The sequence below is a fragment of the Sturnira hondurensis genome, unplaced genomic scaffold (assembly GCF_014824575.4).
Source record: "Sturnira hondurensis isolate 20B ecotype Veracruz unplaced genomic scaffold, ASM1482457v3 Scaffold0000167, whole genome shotgun sequence".
NCBI classification, from domain to species: domain Eukaryota; kingdom Metazoa; phylum Chordata; class Mammalia; order Chiroptera; family Phyllostomidae; genus Sturnira; species Sturnira hondurensis.
In genome coordinates this window covers 5951527-5972450 of record NW_028072798.1, presented here as the reverse complement: position 1 = coordinate 5972450, position 20924 = coordinate 5951527, and the positions used below count along the sequence as shown (strand labels likewise).

At 47.2% G+C, this 20924-nt stretch overlaps 1 protein-coding gene across 3 annotated transcripts in view; it reads right to left on the bottom strand.

Moving 5' to 3' along the window:
* TULP4 (TUB like protein 4) overlaps positions 1-20924 on the bottom strand; it is a 202909-nt gene that overhangs the window by 17303 nt on the left and 164682 nt on the right. For all 3 annotated transcript variants that reach the window (XM_037056156.1, XM_037056216.1, XM_037056097.1), the window contains exons 8-10: positions 11360-11584; positions 10074-10308; positions 3738-3882 (exon numbers count right to left, since the gene is read on the bottom strand). In XM_037056156.1, the coding sequence (XP_036912051.1) occupies positions 3738-3882; positions 10074-10308; positions 11360-11584 (605 nt within the window). The remainder of the gene's footprint in view (positions 1-3737; positions 3883-10073; positions 10309-11359; positions 11585-20924) is intronic.

Genomic DNA, 20924 nt, shown 5'->3' with positions numbered 1-20924 from the left:
GTGGCCACAATGATTTTATAAGAGAGTGTTATAAAAATGAATACAGTAAGGTTGATGACATTCTACGAAAAAAAAAGCATTAAGCCTCACATATACCGCTGGACCTGACAAGACACCTTGCACGCTTACGGGAGAGGAGGCCAGGGGGCTGAGCTGGTTAAAACTCTGTGTGAGGAGAGTGAGCTGCCTGCTGCACTGGGGGATTCAATGCAGGGAAGGACAGAAGGAAGGGGGACTATCTGTGGGGGTAGCAGCATCCAAAAACCTCAAAAGGGCATACACAGGTGAAGAATGTAGTTGTTCCTTGTCCTCTCTGCTTAATAAGGTTACATGTCCTCTTCGCTTAAGTATTGATAATAGGAAAAGGTGAAACACTACAGAGTGTAGGAACATGCACAATTTTATTTGCAATTGTAACAAACTTAGAACAAAGATGAAAAAGTAAATTAATTAGATCACTGTAACAACTGGATAGCTACATGAGAATGAATGAACATTTACCTCTAACTCCCATTATACACAAACATTAACCTGCGATCTAAGTATGAAAGCTAAAACTATAAAGCTTCTAGAATGCCTCATGACCTCCCAGTAGACATAGATTTCCTAAATAAGGCACAAAAAGCACTACCCATAACAGAAGAAATTCATATATGTTTTAGACTAAATGGCAGATACGCCTGACAAGGGAGTCACCGCTAGAATAAAGAATCTTACAACTCAATACGGGCAAAACTACTCCACAAAAAAAGGGCCAAAGACTCCAACAGACACTTCACAAAAGAAGATGCCCAAATGGCCAATAAAGATATAAAAAGCTTCTTGGCATCACAAATCACTGGAGATATTAGGGTTAAGCTACAAGGAGACACCACTGCACACCCACTAGAATGGGTAACATTGCTTTTTAGAAGTGACCACTGAAGGTGAGTGTGAGAGCAGCTGGCACTCTCATGCACTGCTGGTGGGGATCCACAAGCACTTGGCACAAGCACTTGTTGCACCGACACCTGGGAACACTGTTTGGCAGTTTCCACTAAAGGTAAGTATGCACCTACCCAGGCCCTGCAGCTTCCCCTTCTAAGTACATGTCTGAGATGAGTGTTTGCACATGCCCACAAAAAGACATGTATAAGGAGGTTCACAATGGTTTCCTTCATCACAGCCCAAAACTGTAAACCACCAAATATCCATGAATTGGAAATAACATAAACAAACTGTAGTATATTCACTACAGTGGAATTTCATGGCACAAAAAAGGGAAAATTACTGATAGACACAACAGCATGAGTAAACCTCAAAATCATTACACTGAGAAAAAAAAGAGTACATATTGTTTGGCTCCGTTTATGTGAAAATCAAGAGAAAGCAAAAACTAATCCATGGTGACAGAAGTTAGAACAGTGATTAATCTAGAGAGCAGGTATCAGGAGTTCTGGCCAAGATGGATGTGTAGGTAGATATGCTTCACTTCCTCACACAACCAAAAGAAGGATAACAACCAATTTATAAATAAAAAATAACGAGAACTGCCAGAAAACTGAACTGTATGGAAGTCCGATAACCAAGAAGTTAAAGAGGAAACATTTACCTAGACTGCCTAGACTGCACCACAACACAGTGATGTGGGTTGCCCCGCCCTGGTGAACACCTAAGGCCCCGCCTCTTACAATGTTAACAGGTGTGCCAAGACAAAGAAATATGGCCCAAATGAAAGAACAGATCAAAACTCCAGAAAAAGAACTAAGTGATGAGGAGAAAGACAACCTATCAGATGCAGGGTTCAAAACACTGGTAATCAGGATGCTCACAGAAAAGGTTGAGTATGGTCACAAAATAAAGGAAGAAATGAAGGCTATACAAAGTGAAACATAGAAAAATATACAAGGAACCAACAGTGAAGGGAAGAAATAAACATCCAACCAGAACAGAATGAAGAAAAAATAATTAAAAAAATGAAGAGAGGCTGAGCAACCTCTGAGACAATTTTAAATGTTCCAACATCTGAATCACAGAAGAGCCAGGAGAAGAGGAAGAGCAAGAAACTGAAAACTTATTTGAACGAATAATGAAGGAAAACTTCCCTAATCTGGCAAAGGAACTAGACATACAAGTCCAGGATTTTCAGAGAGTCTCGAAGAAGTTGGATCCAAGAAGAAACACACCAAGGCACATCATAATTAAGTTACCCAAGACTGAATATAGGAGAGAATCTTAAAGGCAGCAAGAGAAGAGGAAAGAGTTGCCTGCAAAGGAGTTCCCATAAGACTATCAGCTGATTTCTCAAAAGAAACCTTGCACGCAAGAAGGGTCTGGAAAGAAGTACTCAAAGTCATGAAAGGCAAGGACCTACATCCAAGATGATTCTCTCTAGCAAAGCCTTCATTCAGAATGGGAGGGCAAGCCCTGGCTGGTGTAGCTCAGTGGACTGAGCGCAGCCTGCGCACCAGAATGGGAGGGCAGGTAAAGTGCTACCCAGATAAGGTCAAGATAAAGTTCGTCATTACCAAGCCCTTATTATATGAAATATTAAAGGAACTTATCTAAGATATAGAAAACAATAAAAAACTATGAACAGGAAAATGACAACAAACTCACAACTATCAACAACTGAACCTTAAAAAAAAGAACTAAGCAACTAGAACAGGTATGGAATCACAGAAATGGAGATCACATGAAAGATTATCAGTAGGGAAGGAGAGGGGGAGAATGAAGGAAAAAGGTACAGGGAATAACAAGCACAATTGGTAGGCACAAAATAGGGAGAGGTTAAGAATAGTATGAGAAATGAAAAGCCAAAGAACTTATATGTACGGTCCATGGACATGAACTAAGGTGGGGTGGGGGTGGGAAACGGTAGAGGAAAGGGGAGTGCAGGGTGTAGGAGGATAAGGGGGAGAAAAAAATGGGACAACTGTAATAGCATAAAATATACTTTAAAAAATAGGGACCAGGTACCAGATGGGGGAAGCACAGGAACCATCTGGGACGATGGAATGTTGACTTCAACTGGGTGGTGAGTACACTGCCTTACCGAATGAGTTATGTGTTTATAATCTGGACAGCTATACCTGTATGCCAGCTATACTTTTGTCTTGCACAGCATCACAGAATTTAGAGCTAGAAGGGGTCTTGGTGAAGATCTGGTCCACCATGGGCTTCTACAGACAAGGACACTGGTCTACTTCAGGCTTTGTCCATTCACACGGCCCATGGGGGCGAGGAGCCAGGATGAGAAAGGCAATGCTTCTCATCTGTGACACCACGGCCCTTCCCCTTACTCAGAGCTCTTCACCATTCTTTCAAACAAACCTTTAGGGGGGCCTAAAGTTTTCTTTGGTTTACTATTTTTTTCCCAATTACAGCATTAATTGGCATTGAACATGGCGTTCTCTCCAATACATTACTTATACCATTAAAACCTTTTTCTAATTTTTCTCAAACTGGAAGAAAAACTAAGTAAGCCAGGGAGCTCTGGCCACTCCATGCCACCCACCATCAGAGCTGACCCTAGAGAAGTCCTGGGGCTTAGCAAACTCCCTACTGGGTGTCTTTTCCTGTCCCAAGAACTGAGAAAGGAAAGCCGTAACCACTGCAGGCCGACATTCAGATGAGACGCACGGATGAGATCTTGTGCTCTCCTGGTGTCGGTTTCAAGAGGATTCTGCTACAGGCACGACACTGGTGCACCTCCAGGGACACACAAGAGAGGCAAATACCCTGAGAAGCAAGATTACCGTGGGAGTTTGGGTGACTTGCTCGCTTGGGAGATTTTGGGAGATTTCTTGGCAGCCCAGTCATCGCTCAGTTCAATGTCGCTGGAGTCCGAGCAGTTGCAGCTGTCGACCACGGTAGACATCAGGCTGTTCCCACAGAGTTCATCTGGTAAGACACCAACTAGCAAGTTTAAGGGAAGTGACATTAGACCCTAACAATGACCATTACTAGAAACCACAGGGCAGAATGACTCTACAGGCCATCATTTCAAGTCTAGAAAGTGAAATAGAAAGGAGTAAAGCATTGTTTTCCTTTGACATTTTTATGCTATTATTACATTTTCTAAGCAAAAGTAGGTAATTACTTCTACACTTATCAAAATGGGCATGGTATTTTAATGCCTGGAAACTTACAAAATAGGCACTTTACTGTGCCAACAGCTGAAACCAAAACAGCTTTACGGTCATCTTCATGACACACCCAGTGTCACAGGCTTGCAGGCCACCTAGAACCTGAGTGAGGGCTTACTGAGTCACTGACTGCTCGAAGGATGTGCTTCTGACCTGGGACCTAGGAAGGCCCTTGCTGGCTCTGGGCCTGCTCTAGACCAGAGACCTGCCAGAGCCACTTACGTCTATCTTGCAGTACAGTCTACTGAGCTGCCCCATCAGGGGCCTGCTATCCCATGGTGGAGCTGCCTGCAGTGGCTAAAGGGAAGTTCTGTGTGGTAGGACTCTCAGGGCAGCCTGGGTTCTGCTGAGAGTGCCTGTATAGGAGATACTCAAGCCAACGCTGGGAGCTGGACATCAGGCAGAGGGTGAGGGGCCCCGTGGCAGAAGGCAATGTACACAAAAGTGGAGCCATCAGGAAGCTGCTATAAGCAGGTGAAGTTCATGCCTGGCAGCCTCTTTGAAATCCCTCTCCTTTGCTCCCTTCCTTCCTCACACCCCCTCACATCCCTTCACTACGCAAAGCCCTGCTCTGTCCTGCCCCCAGGTCTGCCCTCACTGAGACCACCTCATTCTTCAAAAATCACTGTTTTGTTGACTAATGCCTCATTCCCTCAAGGCTCCAAGAACCTTACCCACACAATAAAAAAAGACAAATCATTAGATCACAGTGAAATAATTTATAGGGGAGTGAGTTTACTGGTCAAAAGGTCTGATTGCATTTGAAAGGATGAGTTTGTTAATCCAAACTGGAGTTTGGATTAACATTTCTGAATGTTACATTTCTGAACACACGGAGGTGACATCTGTGCACAGGGGCCTCTCTGAGGCCACTGGAGGCAGGGCAGAGCAGCCTGGCAGGAGGCGTGGAAGGCTGAAGCCCAGCGGGCGGGGGCACTGCAGCAGCCCTTGTTCAACCACCCACTGACTCAGAACGCACACGTCTTGGTGCCAGCAAGTGACAGTGGTGTGCCTCTGAGTTTGTTCAAATCAAAGGCTTCGTTCACATGCCCTAAGCAGTGCTTCTATTAGTTAATTCAAGAATCACTGGATCAGAGGAAGTTTGGCTACAGTTCAAACATACAGATAAGGCCACAGAATGCTTCTATATGTCCAAAAACACAGAGCCAGTTTACTGACTTGGAGAAATTCAGTCGGGCATCGCCCTACTCCCCGACCTTTTTGTTAACGCCACAAATGCTACATGCCATACCACTGCTTTTTTCCATGACTCATGTTGTAGACTCTTCGGGCTGTTATCACACATTGGGTAGCTTGTAAACAACAACACTGATCTTGCACAGTTCTGGAGGCTGGAAGTCTGAGATGAGGGCACTGGCAAGGTCGGATTCTGGTCATGGCCCTCTCTGGGTTGCAGACTGCTGACTGCTTGCTGCGTCCTCACACGCAGAAGGGGCTGCTGTCTTTGTGAAGCCACTTTGTAAGGCACTGACAACGTGACCTAGTACCCGACCTCTGAATGTGGTCACGTTGGGCATTAGGGTTTCCCTATATGAACGTGAATGGGGGGAGGACAGAGGCACTCATCACTAGTTTCTGGTCTGTCTCCCCAACTAGTGTGTGAACTCTCCAGGGGAAGAAGTTGCCTATCTTGCCTTCTACTGTAACCACAGAGATGAAAACAACTCCAGGGACTCGATAAATACTTCCTGACAGAACAATGCTGTCTGTGCTCTGCTGCCTGGCTGCATCCCACACCACCCACAGCAGAATTCTGGGGAGGGGGAGTGGCGCTGGTGACTGCTACCGCTCCCAGGGGGTTCCCACAAGCAGGCAAGGCTGGGGACCACTCATCTAGGATCCGGGTGAGGACCCCCGCACAGAATGGACTTACAGCAGGTACATGAGGAAAGACAGCTGCTCTCTGCACACGGACCCTGAGCCCTGCTTGTCTGCCACCTGCCACCGACATGGTCAGAAATTCAGTGCATTGCAGCAGGGCCACAGGCTGGGAGGCCAGGACTGGCACCCAAATGTACCTCTTGGTTCTACAGGCGCAATGCCAACAAGTTATTATGGCAATTCTGGAACAAATGAGTTGGACAAAAATGTAAGCTGGCATTGCTGTTTGAGAACCCAAGTTTGCATTACACTGTGTGGAGCTTCACACCCCAATTTGGCCAATTTTCAAGAATATGCATCTTTCATCTGGGTTGGATTGAAGGCTTTCCAAAATATGTGGCCCGAATCAGATATATTACTAGAATTTTAACAAAGTCTTTAAACACAGCTTTAACTACTTTAAAACATCTGAAGTTCTGTCCCATAACAAAACATGACACGCTGGGTGGCTTAAACAATGGTATAGGAGGCTGGCAGCCTGAGACCCAGGCGTTGGCACAGCCGGGTCCTGGGGAGGGCGCTCCCCCTGGCTTGCAGACAGCAGCCTTCACACTGTGCTCTCACACATTCTTCCTCAGTGTGCAGGTGCATACAGAGATTTCTCTTTTTCTCACAAGGCCACCAATCCTACTGCATGGGGACCCCATGCTTATAGCTTTGTTTAATCTGAATTACCCCCTAAAAGCCGTAACTCCAAGAACAATCACACTGAGGGCTAGCACTCCAACACATGAAACTGGAAGGACACAATTCCGTTCATCACACATCATCCCTGCTTCCCTCTCAAACTGAACACTTCCAACAGCCTTCCTTCATCTCCTCCTACGGGGACAGATGAGAATTTCCCAAATCTTCAAATTCTAGTTCCTTTTCTTAACAATTCCGTCTTCAATTTGTCTTTTTCCTTTCTCGTTTTACTATAAGCAGTCAGGAAGAACCAAGCTACTCTTTCAGAACTACTGAGAAATCTCCTCACTTAAAAATCAAGTTTCACTGGCGTGTAAGTTTTACCTTCCGCAAAACCCCAGAACACAGCTCAGTCACATTCTCTGCTATTTCCTCCCTTTCCTCCAGTCTCCAGTAACAAGTTTCTCCTTCTATCTCGGACTTCACCAGAAGCTTCCCTAACGACCAATTTTCTAGCATGTACCGGAAAACTCTTCATTCCAGCCTCCTTTACCCACGACCCAGTTCCAAAGGTGCTATCACATTTTCAGGTATTTGCTACAGCAGCACCCTACTTCTGAACACAAAAATCTGTTAGTTGGGGTTCCCAGAGAAATAGAACCAATAGGAGATAAATATTACACCTATATACCCAGACAGACAGACAGTGAGAGAATGTGGAAATGGCTCACGAGACGAGGGAGGCTGATCAGGGGCCAGCAGGGCGGGGCCCCACGCTCACAGACACACATCTCGCTGCTCTGAGCTCACACGGCCTTTCTGTGATGTGTGCGTGTGGAGAGGGGGGATCTCTCCGTCTTCCTTATCTTGTAAGGCCACCAACCCTACTGGATGAGCGCTCCACCCTTACGACCTCCTTTAACCTTAATTACCCCCTAAAAATCCTATCTCCAAATATAGTCACACTGGGTTAGGGGTTCAACCTGTAATTCTGGGGCAGGGTGTGGTTTTGTGGGATGGGGGAGAGTTGAGTCCACGGCAAACTCTGATGAAAGATTCCTTTAGAAAATCTGTGGGTTTTGCCAAAAAATTTATTGGGATTCAGGTTACCTATTATAAAAACACACACTGGTGGTTTTGAGGAACACAGTTGTTAAGTTGCTTGGAGGATACTGACAACAGTGGAACTCACACGCTAGAGCGCATGTCACCTGGGCACCTGCTGAATCACAGACTCCTAGGCCCCACCCCAGCCTTGCTGAATGGAGGGACAGAGGGGCAGGCCTAGAGCATCCCAGGTGATCTGCAGGAAGGTGGGGGAACAATGACGTTGAAGCCTGCCTGACTTAATCGGCTTCTCCCGATGAGAAATTCCTGGCTGCTGAGAGTCTGAAATCTTAACCCCCCTGAACCAGTCTCCATACACCATACAGTTGGCAATTAGTCACATTTTGCCTTGTGACACGTCTTCTATTTTTGTCCTGAGGTATTTAAATCTTGACTTTTTAAACTAAATTTCCCAAGTGTTAAGCTGCCTTATCACCCAGAGGGGATTATAACTGCTTGGAGAGCAGACACCTGACATTTCTTCATGACAGGAGACTCAAGGACCCTGTACAAACCAGCACCGAATATGTACTGATTTACTCTGCTTTACACCGTTTCCACTCTTTTAACTACAAAAATAAAACACCTCTTCCCCAAGGACTGTGAGCAATCAAGGCAGCGTGTGTTTGCAGTGAGCTGAGAGAGGGGACACTGAGGAGGCAGTGCGGGGCGTGGCCAGGCCAGGCTCCGGCTCTGGCTTCAGTGCCCTGGGGCACACCTGCCCGCCTCTCCTGCCCTGTTTTTAGTGGGACATATGCCCCCATGGGGACCAAAGCAAGCTCTTCACATTGGTTTCCTCCAACACGTACTGTGAGAGGTTTCAAGAAATGGTGTACATGGGAGGAACCTCAGAGACAGTGACCCTGGACGAGAAGATGAGATGCACGCTGTGCTTCACTGCCTTTCACACACTCTTCCTTTGGTCACTTCCAACCATTAACCCTCCTTCAGTCACCTCTAATCATCAATGACTCCCTTCCTCTATCGCCCCACACCATGTCTTCTTTCTGATTTCACATCCACGGCCCTCCTGGGTTCTCACTTTGCTTCCTTCCTTCTGAATCTCCTCCCTCTCCCCCCTTCTCCACCTGCCTCCCTACCAGCCCTCATTTCTTCTCCTCAGCCTCCCTGTTCTTGGTACAAGTTCATCACATGACTCAGAACAAAAAACCCCAATTAAACACTGGAGCGGGCGAGTGAGCCCACGGCGCCGTGACACTAGGATACCTGCTCATAACACAAGTCACAGTGCTTTCAGAGACACAAGGAGGGGCTCAGGCCAGTCCACTGGGAAGCAGAACGAATAGGAATTGAGGTGTGGGAAGGACCAGTATGAAACTAATGCAAACAGGCCTAATTTAATTCATGTTATTTCAATGTCAGGCCCTTGCCAGGCACTGGGTGCAGAGAGACAACTCTGTTTCCTCCCTCCAGGACCTCAGGATTTGGGGACAGATAGAGCGCCAGAAAGACTACTGTGTGCTTCCCAGGATCCCAGCAGCTCAGTTGGCAGGTGACAGGCACAGAGGACAATGCCATTCAGCCTGCTGCTGGGGCTGGGCAAAATTTCACAGGGGGAAGCAAAATGTTTGAACTGGCAGGTACTGATGATGGGCACTCGGGCCTCAACAATCACTGGCTGAGGACACTGGGTGGGCACAGTCAGATCAAACGAAAAGGACAAGGTCCTTCTATTCTGGAGACACACAAAGCAGAGCTACAGAGACGTGTGCCGTGAGCACCTTCAGGACACCTGAGTGATGAAGCTCAGGTAGAGGAGAAAATTCTAGAAGGAAGGACTTATTCATCACGCAAGATCTTTACAAATGAGTAAGGAATTTTCCTTGGTAATCAGCTAAAAAGCAGTCAATAGTATGGGAGATAGAAGCAGGACTATAGCAGGAGGCTGAGGAGCGAGCTGCAGGTCTGGGAGTTTCGACTCTGTCGTTCACTGGGAGTGGGTGACAGAGACCGACCTCTCTGTTATGTGCAGGTCCTCTCCACAGCACACCCAGGCCCTCATTGATCGCTACCCCCTGGAAGAGGAAGCTGTCGCTCTGAAGGTCTGTGCCAGCTCCCCCTTCATAGACAGCCCCAACCACAGCAAACCTCCTGAAATGCTGTTAAGAGCCCCACTGAAAAGTGTGTTCTGAGAACTGTTAACTCAATAGGATTTTAGAAATGGACTATCTCCGAAGACGTTCCGTGCTCACCCACATGGGCTCACTTTCCAAAATTGGGTATTCTCATATCATGGGTTATTAGGAACCACACCTGACAACTAGGTCCCCAGGTGGTGAGGGAGCCCACCTGATTTGCTATCCGTCCGGGGGTCCATGATGACAAACTCTGGCCGCAGCTTGCTGATGCGCCGCCCCTTGAGGATGGGCACAAGCCCACCCAGGTACTCCAGGTAGAGGGTGTAGCATGGGCCGCCCACCTCTGGGTCGTCCTCCGTGCGCTTCATGGTGCAGTGCAGACGCTCGTTGCCGGCCGAAGGGTAGCTGACAAAGTCTCGCATGTTGTTGGGGTCTGGAATGGGGGGCTGGAAGCAGAACATGATAGAGAGGAGAGAGCGTGGGCTCACTGCTTACTCTAACAGAGCACTGCCTGGTAGCCCAACTAGGGGTGGTTAACTATGGGCATTAAATAGTAATTTGTAACCCTGGGTGGACGTCAGAATAACGTGGGAGTTCTAAAAAAAACCACCTGAGCCAAGATCCCAACTGAGACAATGAAACTGGAATCTCTAGGGGTTGGGCCCTGGCATGTATACGTTCTGAAAACTCCCCGGGTAATGCTGCTGTGCAGCCAGGTTTAGAATTACTGGCACAGAAGCAAGATTGCAAAGTAACTTGAAAGAAAAAAAAAAATCACAGAGATTCTAAATCTCTGATGTTCCAGGGAAAAAGTAATCACAAGTCAATCTAATACTTAGAAGCAGAGACAGAACACAAAGGAAAGAATGCAGAACAGAACCTAAGGTTACAGGGAAACCCACACCTGAACAGCCCCTGGCAGGTACATACCACACTCTATCGTGCAAACAGAGTGGTTTTCAAGTTACGATCAGTATGCGGAGGGCTGACAGCAAGTGCTGGGTGTGGGCTGTTCCTCCTTAGCACAGCGGTGAGGCTGGCGGGCCCTAAAACTGGACCTGGGGTTCAATCCTGCCCATTCCCCTACACAGTCATGGAGAAAGTTGCTGAACTTCTAACAACATGCTTCTTGTTTTTTCAAGTGGGAACAGCAGCAGCATCTGCCAGGAATTCAGGCCTGAGTAAGACAGACTAATCAGCAGGACGACACAGCACTCAAGCGCGGAGGCTGCCTTTGCCATGACACAGCCGATGCCCATCTCACGAGGAGAGTCCCTCGTGGATACACTGAAGACGATGCACAAGTGGAAGAATGAGACGGAACTCTGCAAGGCCACACACCTCCACCCAGACACTCTTGTCAAGGGGAGATGATGTCTGTGCTCCTGCACTGGGATTATCAGTCACCCTCCCTGTCTTTGTCCTCCTTTCTGCAAGAGTGGAGAGGAGGAGGAGGAGGAGTGGGAGGGGAGGGGGAGAGAGGGAGGAAGGCCGTACCTTGATAGTGGGGATGAAGGCAGTGGAGAGGTAGGAGCAGAGGCGGGGGGGCAGAGCCAACTTGCTGACATCCTTGTCTTCTCGCAGGGCACTGGCAATGGCCTGCTGGCACAACAGCTGCAGGCTGGACACCCGGTGCTCCACACGTACCACGTACAGGGCCGGTCCCGATGCCATCAGCAGCCGGGAGTCCCGGTGGCCCCAGCAGATGGAGACAATGGGGCGCTGCCAGAAAGTGAAGGGAGACCTCATATAAGCTTTTGCTCTTAAAAGTAAAGAAAGATCATGCACGCTGTCTCAAGCAAAATAAAGTGACCTAGTAGTTTTCGAGATACTGGTTTTAACAAGTACAAGAGAGAATGCTTAATACTGTACTGTGAAAATTCATTATTTTCACCAAACAGTGGTTAGATCCTAAGTACAGAGTATTGGAGTCGTTTTACAAGGTTCTTTTACATGTATTATCTCATTTAAGTTGGTGCTACAAAATGTAACATAGCTCTGTGTAACAACATTTCTACCAGAAGGTGCAATCGGCTTGGGGCTCAGGAATCCATACTCCTTACTAAAGCTGTGATTATCTGGATCTCCAAATCACTGGTGGTGGTTCCCATGCCTTGGGTTGGTGGTGAGGAGGTGACCAGATGGCTCTGGTCACCTTTTGCTCTTCCCTTTTGCTCTGATAGGGAGCATTTCAGAGTCAAATCAACACTGGACTTGGGGCCGCGCTGTGTGACCTGGGGGCTATTACATAATCCCTGCAAATCTACTTTCTCATGAGTCAGTGGGAGCTATGAACATTAGAGAAGACAAAAGATGCCAAAGTGCCCCTGGCATCTAACCCACACATGTCAAGTCCCTGTTATTCTTCGCTATTGCCAAGCTGATGGGGCCGAGAGAAAGTGCAGAGCTACCTGGAGGGGGAAAGGGAGGGGAGCACAGTTCCTGTGACGGCCTCTTGGGGGTGTGCAGCCATCACTTGCTCTGCAAAGTCAGGCTGACATACAAATGTACACGTAGAAATGGCTCGTATCAAAAAACTCAAAGCTCAGGGGAGCCATCCAAGTGAGATCAGCCTAGGAAGAAAGAAAGAAGTGAAGGGCTCTGATGGACAGGCAGTGAGAGAATCTGTTCATTCTGATCCAGACAGATGGAGTTCTAATTTAATGAGGTCTTGAGGGGTTTCAAAAATCAGAAGTGGGGATACCAGATCTTTTATATGAATGACAGATAGGACCAGAATTTTCACAACCATTTTAGTGACAAACATCAAGATGAAAGGAACACATGAAGATACTTGCTTAAAATAGCCCCCGGGGTCAGCTAATCCTGGTTTTAACTTCAAAACAAACTGCCAGGCTGAAGATAATTTGGTTCCCATTTCCACCAGAGCGGGGCTGGGCAGCCACTTCGTGGAACAGCCAAAGCCCCTGTCCTGTAGGAGGACCCTGGAGCCTGGGGCTCAAGTCTGGGGATTTCCAGAGTACTTCCAAGATGCGCCTCCGTACAAGAGGATCCAACACAGAGGGAAGACCCCACAGAGAGGCTGTTAATTCAGAGCAAGACTACTCACTGCTGAAAAAGTGCAGACAACATATAAAAAATGCATAAAAAAGTTCTTTGGCATCATCACCCCCTATTAAGTGCAGATCAGGACAGAGGTTCTATTAGTACCAAAATCATGATTAATCTTAAAGACATATTAACTCCCCCAATCCCAACCCTGTGGCTCCTAAGATATTTGCAACCTAGAGCTCAAGTTAATGAAGAACAGTTTTCAGCTAGCACAACCTCCCAGATGGGAACTGGCTACAGAAACACCAGACGCTTCCTCCTCCGACTTCCCATGACCGAGTCCCTCCACCTGCCCCGCCAACGGTTACAGGGCAGGGACCACGCATGTTCACCCTCAAGTCCCCGCCCTCCTGCTAGTGCTGCTTTCAGTAGTAACCATCCCTGTGATGTGATTACATGTTTTGGGAGGATCTTACATAAAACTGTCACTATGATAAGTATGTATCTTGTATCTTTGTGCAAAGGAACTTAAACCAGGTATATAGACCTTGAAACTGGATAAAAACCCTGTTACATTTACGTGTATTATCACTACCTATCGTAACAAAAATAACGATTGTGTCTTAAAAACTTACTACATTCCGACAGCACCTCCAGTTATACCAACAAGCACGCACATTCTCTCTCTCCACCCTCGCACCCCCCAGTGCGGGCGCCCTCACTCCCATCTAACACAGGAAGAGGGGAAGTGGCCGGCCGGCCGGACAGCCGAGGCGCCTGCCTCCCGCGGAAGAGCCGGCTCTTGCCCTTCCCCTCAGCGGACGCTCCTCTTACTGCCCCCGCCCTCAGTGCGAGGACACGGCCTGGGAAACACGTGTGCTGCCTCATAAAAACTTGAACTGCCAGTCACGGACAAAGACACGAGCCCAGATTCTCTTTCCAGTTCTCCTTAATCCTTCTGGTCAGGTTATTTTCCTCCGAGGCAAACCAAACCACGTGTCTGTAGAAAACGCAAACAGACCCGAAGCGACAAAGGCTGAATACACAGCAATGGATAAGGACAGAAATGATTCATCATGGCAGAAAAGACCCCTCAGGTCACGGGGACCCACAAGTGGAGAGAAAGTAGCCAAGCAGCACTCACAGCTAAGCATGCAACAGCACGGGGCACACGGGAGGGTGAGGAACGGCGGTGCCACCCCGGACTGGGCACGGCATCGAGGAGGACGATTCTTCACGAGCGGGAGTGAAAGGACTCGGAAGGATGGAAGGCCAGGGTCAGCAGAAAAGAGCTGAAGTCCTTTAGCCTGGAGAGGTGACTCCTGCAAAGCCTCAAAGGAAAAACTGTTACCTGCAGCACGGTCACCAGGAAATGCTGTCTCCCAAGAGCAGGACAGGGACACCTAGTGAAGTGCTCTGGGGCATAGCACCCACTTGCTCGCCCAAGCTAGCGACAGTTCATTCCAGCATGGGGCGAGAGGGCTGCTCCTTCACTTCAGTTTTTTTGGCATGTCTTCCCTGCACGATGGTAAGGTATGAAGTAGATACTGGTGCCTTTACCATAATTAGGGCTGCGTTAGAAAAATGAGGAAGAATTCACAACAGTGAGAGCTGCCCCTCTTGTCTGAAGATTCTGATGTTTCTCTGGTGTGCAGAAATTGATTACTGTATGACAGTGCAGCCCAAGGCTGTGCTTATATTGATAAGCCATGATCTCAGGATCCCGTTAAGTCCTCAGCCTGTAGAAAGTCCTTTCTCGTGGGATCTAATGCACAGCATGGTGTTACAGTTATAATACACAGGACTCTGCCCTCAGAGCTGCTAAGAGAGAAGATCTGAACTTTTCTCACCAGAAAGAAGAAATGGTGGTGATGTGGTGTGATGAAGGTGTCAGGTAGCACAAAGGGGGAATCGTGTTGCAATGTATAATTGTGTCAAATCCAGGTGTTGTGCACCTTAAACATGCTTAGTGCTAAGTGTCAATCATATGGTAATGAAGCTGGGGAGGGCGGGGGAGAGGCACACACATAAGTCTTTTCATCTCACGTCGTCTCACTTTTCCAGTGTCTCTCCCTGTTGGTGCCCATTTTCCCATGCTGTTTTCTGGTGCTCCAGACGGCAAAGGCCCGGTGACAAAATACTCTGTTGAGGAAATCCGAAGAGGACTTTACGGACCAGGGACCACGTGCTCTTGCAGATGTTGGGATGGGGCCTTCACCAGAGCTACCTCTTGACTTAGCACCCTGGTCGGTGACTTCTGCCACTGGGTCCTCCAGGACCAGAGTCTGCCTGCCCATGGTCCTCACTCACAGGGCTCTGTCCCTCCCTGGGACTCCCACCTTCTAGGATCACTTCCAGAAGAGAAAGGCACCAAATGGTGAAGTCTAATGAAGCCGGGAGCACTCCGGGGGACACACACACCCGGCACTTGCCAGTTAGTGCCTCCACATGGCGGCTGCTGTGTGCCAGAGGAAAACTCAGGTGTTAGTCTGTGGACAATGTCTCTTCAAATCACACAAAAGAACCATTTTTAGGAGCAATGGCTAGAACTGTGAAATTGAGAACACTAAAATTCTAATTTGTGTAGGAAAGTTCACATATTTTGTGCATCCACATCGGAGGCAAAGGGCAACAAAGTGAGCTGCCTGCTGGTGGGAGTTAGCGAGGTGGCCACCCAGTGCTCTGGTGTGTGTGATGCAACAGCAAGGGGCGTGAGCCAGGTACAGGGAACAGGGTGAACGCACAGGCACATCTCCGAGGTACTACGGGTCTGGGTCCAGACCACTGCAGTAAGGCAAGTACTGCAATAAAGAGAATCACAATCTTTTTGCTGGTGGAGCATCTTCCTTTGAATTTGTAACAAAAACAAAACAAAACATCATCTTCGAGGGTCAATAAATCGAAGCACAAAGAAGCAAGGGCCGTGAAATGAGGCATACCTGTCAGTGAAGTGCCCGTACCTCCCTCTCATAGCTAGTGCTGGACCATTTAAAGTGAGGGCAGGCTAATTTGCTCTGGTCACTCCCCTGACACAGGACGATGGAATGGAGTGGTCAGTGGCCAGCTTCAACTCCTTATAGCACCCAAAGACATGCCGAATACCTCCTGACCCTATCTCTTGCTACTCTGCGAGAGAGGCCAAGCACCAGTTCAGTCACTTATTCAGCTATTCAGCTGCCGGTCTGTCTTCCAGCACAGCTCTGCTCAATGTGCACAACGGGCCAGACAGACTCTGGGTGTGAGAGAGAGAAATTCCCAACTCGGGGCGCTGACATTCAGAGGGAGAAGAGGAGAGAAATATCTTAATATCTGTTCAGACTACTCTGTAAAGGCAGGGGGTGAAAATGATGTGAAAAAAAAAAAACTAGGTTAGAATAAGAGGCCAGAGGAAGACCAGGGAAGTCGTTTCAGTACAGGCCCAACTGAGATGAGGGAGCTTATTTATCTAATTTTTAATTGGAATGAAAGCTTCCTCACTATTTGACTATTTTTGTATACAGTAGTGAGTTGAATGAAGTCTTCTATAAATTTAAGGAAATACAAAGCAGGGTGTCCTTCCAATATTAAAGTTAAGTTGATCAAACAAAATTAAAGTCAATAACCAACAAAAGGGTCAGAGAGAGAGAGAGAAAATGAGGCCACCCAAGCGCACAGTCTCTGTGGCGAAGTGGAGGGTGGGGGGATGACGGGACCCGGACTGAGGCCCCACTGCCCAGCCCACGGAGGGGTTCCATCCCTGTGAAGGTCACGGCAGTCTAGCCCTCCCTTCTGCAACCCCCTCTGAGGGAGCTGGGGGTGTCTGTCTTGGAACCAACGCACAGCAATGGTCTCAGAGCCCCCAGGAGAAGGGGATGTTGAATGCTTGTATGAACACGTGCGAAAAAGGAACACTTTCCAGAACAGTGCACTTTCAAACTAACTAAGCTGGTGACTAGTCATCAACAAATTGTGTTGGTTTGGCCACCAACTAAGTTACAGTAATAAAAAACTAGCTTGGGATTCACTGACCCAAAATCTGAATTTTAAAAGAACACACCACTCTGTATCATGTAAGCAGATGACCGAGGGAAGAACTTTCTCATCTATGTACAAAAACAGGAAAAGCACACCCAGGGCAGCTTTGTGAGAACAGGCAGATTTAATTCTCAAAAGGAGGCAAATATACTTTTTCTAAGGAATCTCCTTTAAGAGCAGAAGTCTATGACAATAAGTGCAATCTCTTATTTGATTTTTCAATTCCCACACCTACCTTCTTATTTCTTCTCTCTTATTTATTTTTATTTATTGGTTTTTAGACAGAGAGAGGGGGGAAGTAGGGGAGAAAGGAGTAGAGAGAAGAGAGAGAGACAAAGGGGAGGGAGGGAGGGAGGGAGACAGAGACAGAGGGTGGACACAGAGAAGCACCGACTTGCGGCTCTCACCTGCCCCGGCGCTCGCTGGTTACCTTCTGCACGTGTCACCAAGGGGACCAGGGTAATGCCCCGACCAACTGAGCTACCTGGCCGGGATCCTTCTCTCTTCATTTTCTACCCAAATACCTTACATCAATAATTCAACCTTATAGAATAAAAAGGGGACCCCTGTCACTTGCCTTTAAGGCAGGAAAAAGTTCACAAAACTAAAACAAAACAGACCGACCAAACAACAACCCAGACCCACACTCCCACGTTTCAGTCCGTAGTGCCAACTCTGAAAATCTGTGTCAGATGATCAGATACGCTATTATATACCGATGGCCACAGAAAACATCTAATGAGATAATTACAGAATTTTAAATTACAACAGGTAGGCAGAAAAGGAAGAGTTTCAGCTGCAGGCATCGCTATCACGAGTAAATCAGGAGAATCCATTTTAGCGCTGAGGCTGCCATGAGTTCGTGCTTGGCCATGAGCGGCTCTGGACGCAGTAACCTACAACCTAATTAACTTGGAAGTTAATTATCCATTCCCAACTGTATTTCTTTTTTATGAACATCTCAATAAATTGCCTAACTTCTTTCCTGCTATAAAAACATCTTTGCCTTCGGACTCCTTGAATAGCACAGCACAGGTAACGCGATTTTAGAATCATTCCACACAAGAGTAAGCTGGTACTATACATAATTAACATTTTACTTGATTTTTAGCGGCATCATTATTTAACTTCATATTATTAAGGCAATTTTCTCAATGGTTGAAACGGACCTTCAAATTAAAAAGAACCAGTCACTTATGTACAATGCTGAGACACTGCGTGGATACTCTGCCCCACGGGAAAGTAAGTCAAGCCCCTCTCTTACCCCTGAACCCAGGCAGTACAAATGCAAGACCCACGACACCTTTGAGTCCCAGCTGATGAGATCTTTTGCAAGGGTTAAGGCCACTGAGGCCTTATTACGTTCCAGGCACACTTAAGATCAAAAAAATGAAGAAAACATAGTCTTTCACTTTAAGAAAATAAAGCAAGTGGACAGAAAAGTGTAATACATGCCAGAGGCATTTGGTAGCCCAAAGGTTCAAGGAGGAGAAGAGCCGAAGGCGCTGGGCAGGTTTACAACGGAGTGTGGCTAGTCTGGTGGGAAGGAGGGTGGCTTCTCCCCAGCTGAGACAGCAGGATGGGACTCTCCCTGTGGAGGGAGCAGAAGGTGGCCAGGAAGGGCGCCCTGAGTCAGAAGAGCAGACAACGCTGCGGGCACTTGTGTGCTTCAGCACAGCAGTTTACAAGTATCCTGATGAACGCAAAAGCCTTTTTCCCTCAGAAAGAGCTGAAAATTCCCACCCCCTCCTACTTGTCTTCCGTCTAGGCAATAGGTAGAAAGCTGGAATGAGACCTGATGAAAAGGGCACCTGGTCTATCGGTTCAAGCGACCAGTAGGAAGAACCATAAAAATCACATGCTGACAACTGTCCGCCCATCAGCCCACTGGACGATCGCTCACTGAACACCTGCTATGTTCCAGCAATGCACTAGCAGAAGGGTCAAACAGTAAACCAGGTTAACTGTCCCTCAGTCTCAAATCTGCAGGGACTCCGGGACCTACGTTTGTTTTGCCATATACCTTGGCCCCACACTAACAGCCCCAACTCAGCTCCACTTTCGCTCCTCCCTGGTTTGTTTGCTTCATCGCTTCCAACTACCTCACTTCTAAATTAGAAATAGGGACTCGAATTTCTTATCCAACCACAAATTCCCACGCTGTTTTCATCACTTCTTCTTGAACACGCCTTCTCATGACTTCACACTTCCCAGTCTCAGATCATAAAGCATCCGCCTGGCTACCCACCCACCCAGATACCACACATCCCTAGGATCTCCCTCAACCTCCTAGCTTTTGCCTTTCTGCTGTACTACTCTTTCCAATCCCCAACTTCACACAACCTGCATCACTTCTGCCCCTAGGGACTGCAGAGAAGACACGAACAGCACCGACTCACTTTAAAGTCACCCTCTCAAGCTTGGGCTGGGACTTAATTTCAGCTTATTGTCTTTACCGGCTCCGGCACCATATTCCTGTTCATTAGCACTTAGGGCTTAAGAGCTCAGTGCCAGTTGCACAGCACCCTTAAAATACGTTTGCCAGCTACTTGAGCGAACAAGTTATGCTTATTTGTCCACAGAGGATACTGCATTGTCAAAAGATACATTTAAATCCTGTAGCTCAACATAAAACCAAATAATCCAACAAAAAAATGGCAAGGGTCTCAAAGAGACATCTCTCCAAAGCAGTGAAAATGGCCAGTAAGCAGATGAAAAGCCTATGAAAAGGTGCTCAACATAATTATCAGGGAACTACAAATCAAAACCTCACACCCATAAGGATGGCTACTATAAGGAAAACACAGAGCCCTGGCCATGGCCCAGTTGGTTGGGTGTTGTCCTGCAAAGCCAGAGATTGATGGCTCAATTCCTGGTCAGGGCACATGCCTGGGTTGTGGGTTTCATCCCCAGTTGGGGTGCTTAGGAGAGGGAACCTTCTCTCTCACATCAATGTTTCTTTCTCTCCCTCTTTCCCCCCATCTCTAGAACCAATAAAAGAAAAAATATTACAAAAACACAGAAAACAACAAGTGCTGGTGAGGATCTAGAGCACAACTTGGGCATGTTACTGGGAATATAAAAACGGTGCGTCTGCCACGAACAACAGCGCAGTGATTTCTCAAAAAATTAGAAATAGAGCTACCATATGATCTAGAAAGTCTATTGGATATTAATCCAAAAGAACCTGCAGTAGTGTTTTAAAGACATATTTGTATACCCCTATTAACAGCAGTATTATCTCTAACAGCCAAAAGGTGGAAGAAACTCTTCACATACATATATATAAATAAAATGGCACATTATTTCAGCCCTAAAAAGTAGGGAGATTGTGACATACACTGTGATGTGGGTGGGCCTGGAGGACTATGCTCAGTGAAATAAGGCAGTCGCAGAAAGACAGACACTGTGTGGTTCCAGTTATACGAGGTATGTAGAACAGTCAAATTCATAGAAATAGAATGGTATCAGGTTTCATTCACAAGGTAAAAAAGCTCAAGACTGGTTACACCACCGTGGAATACCCTTTAACACAACTAAACTGTACACTTAAAAATGGTTAAGATAGTAAATTTTATGTGATGTATACTTTATTTTTTTTATTTTTATTTTTTTAAAGATTTTATTTATTTATTTATCTTTAGAGGGGAAGGAGAGAGGGAGAGAAACATCAATGTATGGTTGCCTTTCGTGCGTCCCCTGCTGGGAGTTGGCCTGCAGGGAACCGGCCTGCAACCCAGGCATGTGCCCTGACTGGGAATTGAACCGTGATCCTCTGGTTCGCAGGCCCGCGCTCAATCCACTGAGCTACACCAGCCAGGGCTTCTTTACTGTAATTTTAAATAAAAGTATATTTAAATAATCAATGCCTGCATCTAATCACAAACTATCCCTATCTGGTATACCTGCCTCTCGATGAGCTGGGTAAGGTTGGGACATAGGTCCCTCGTTTATTACCGTCCCCACCAACTGTCAACCCACTTGCAGCTTGCGCCCCCAGAGCACCCCACTGAGAATGCACTGCGACCAACCCAGA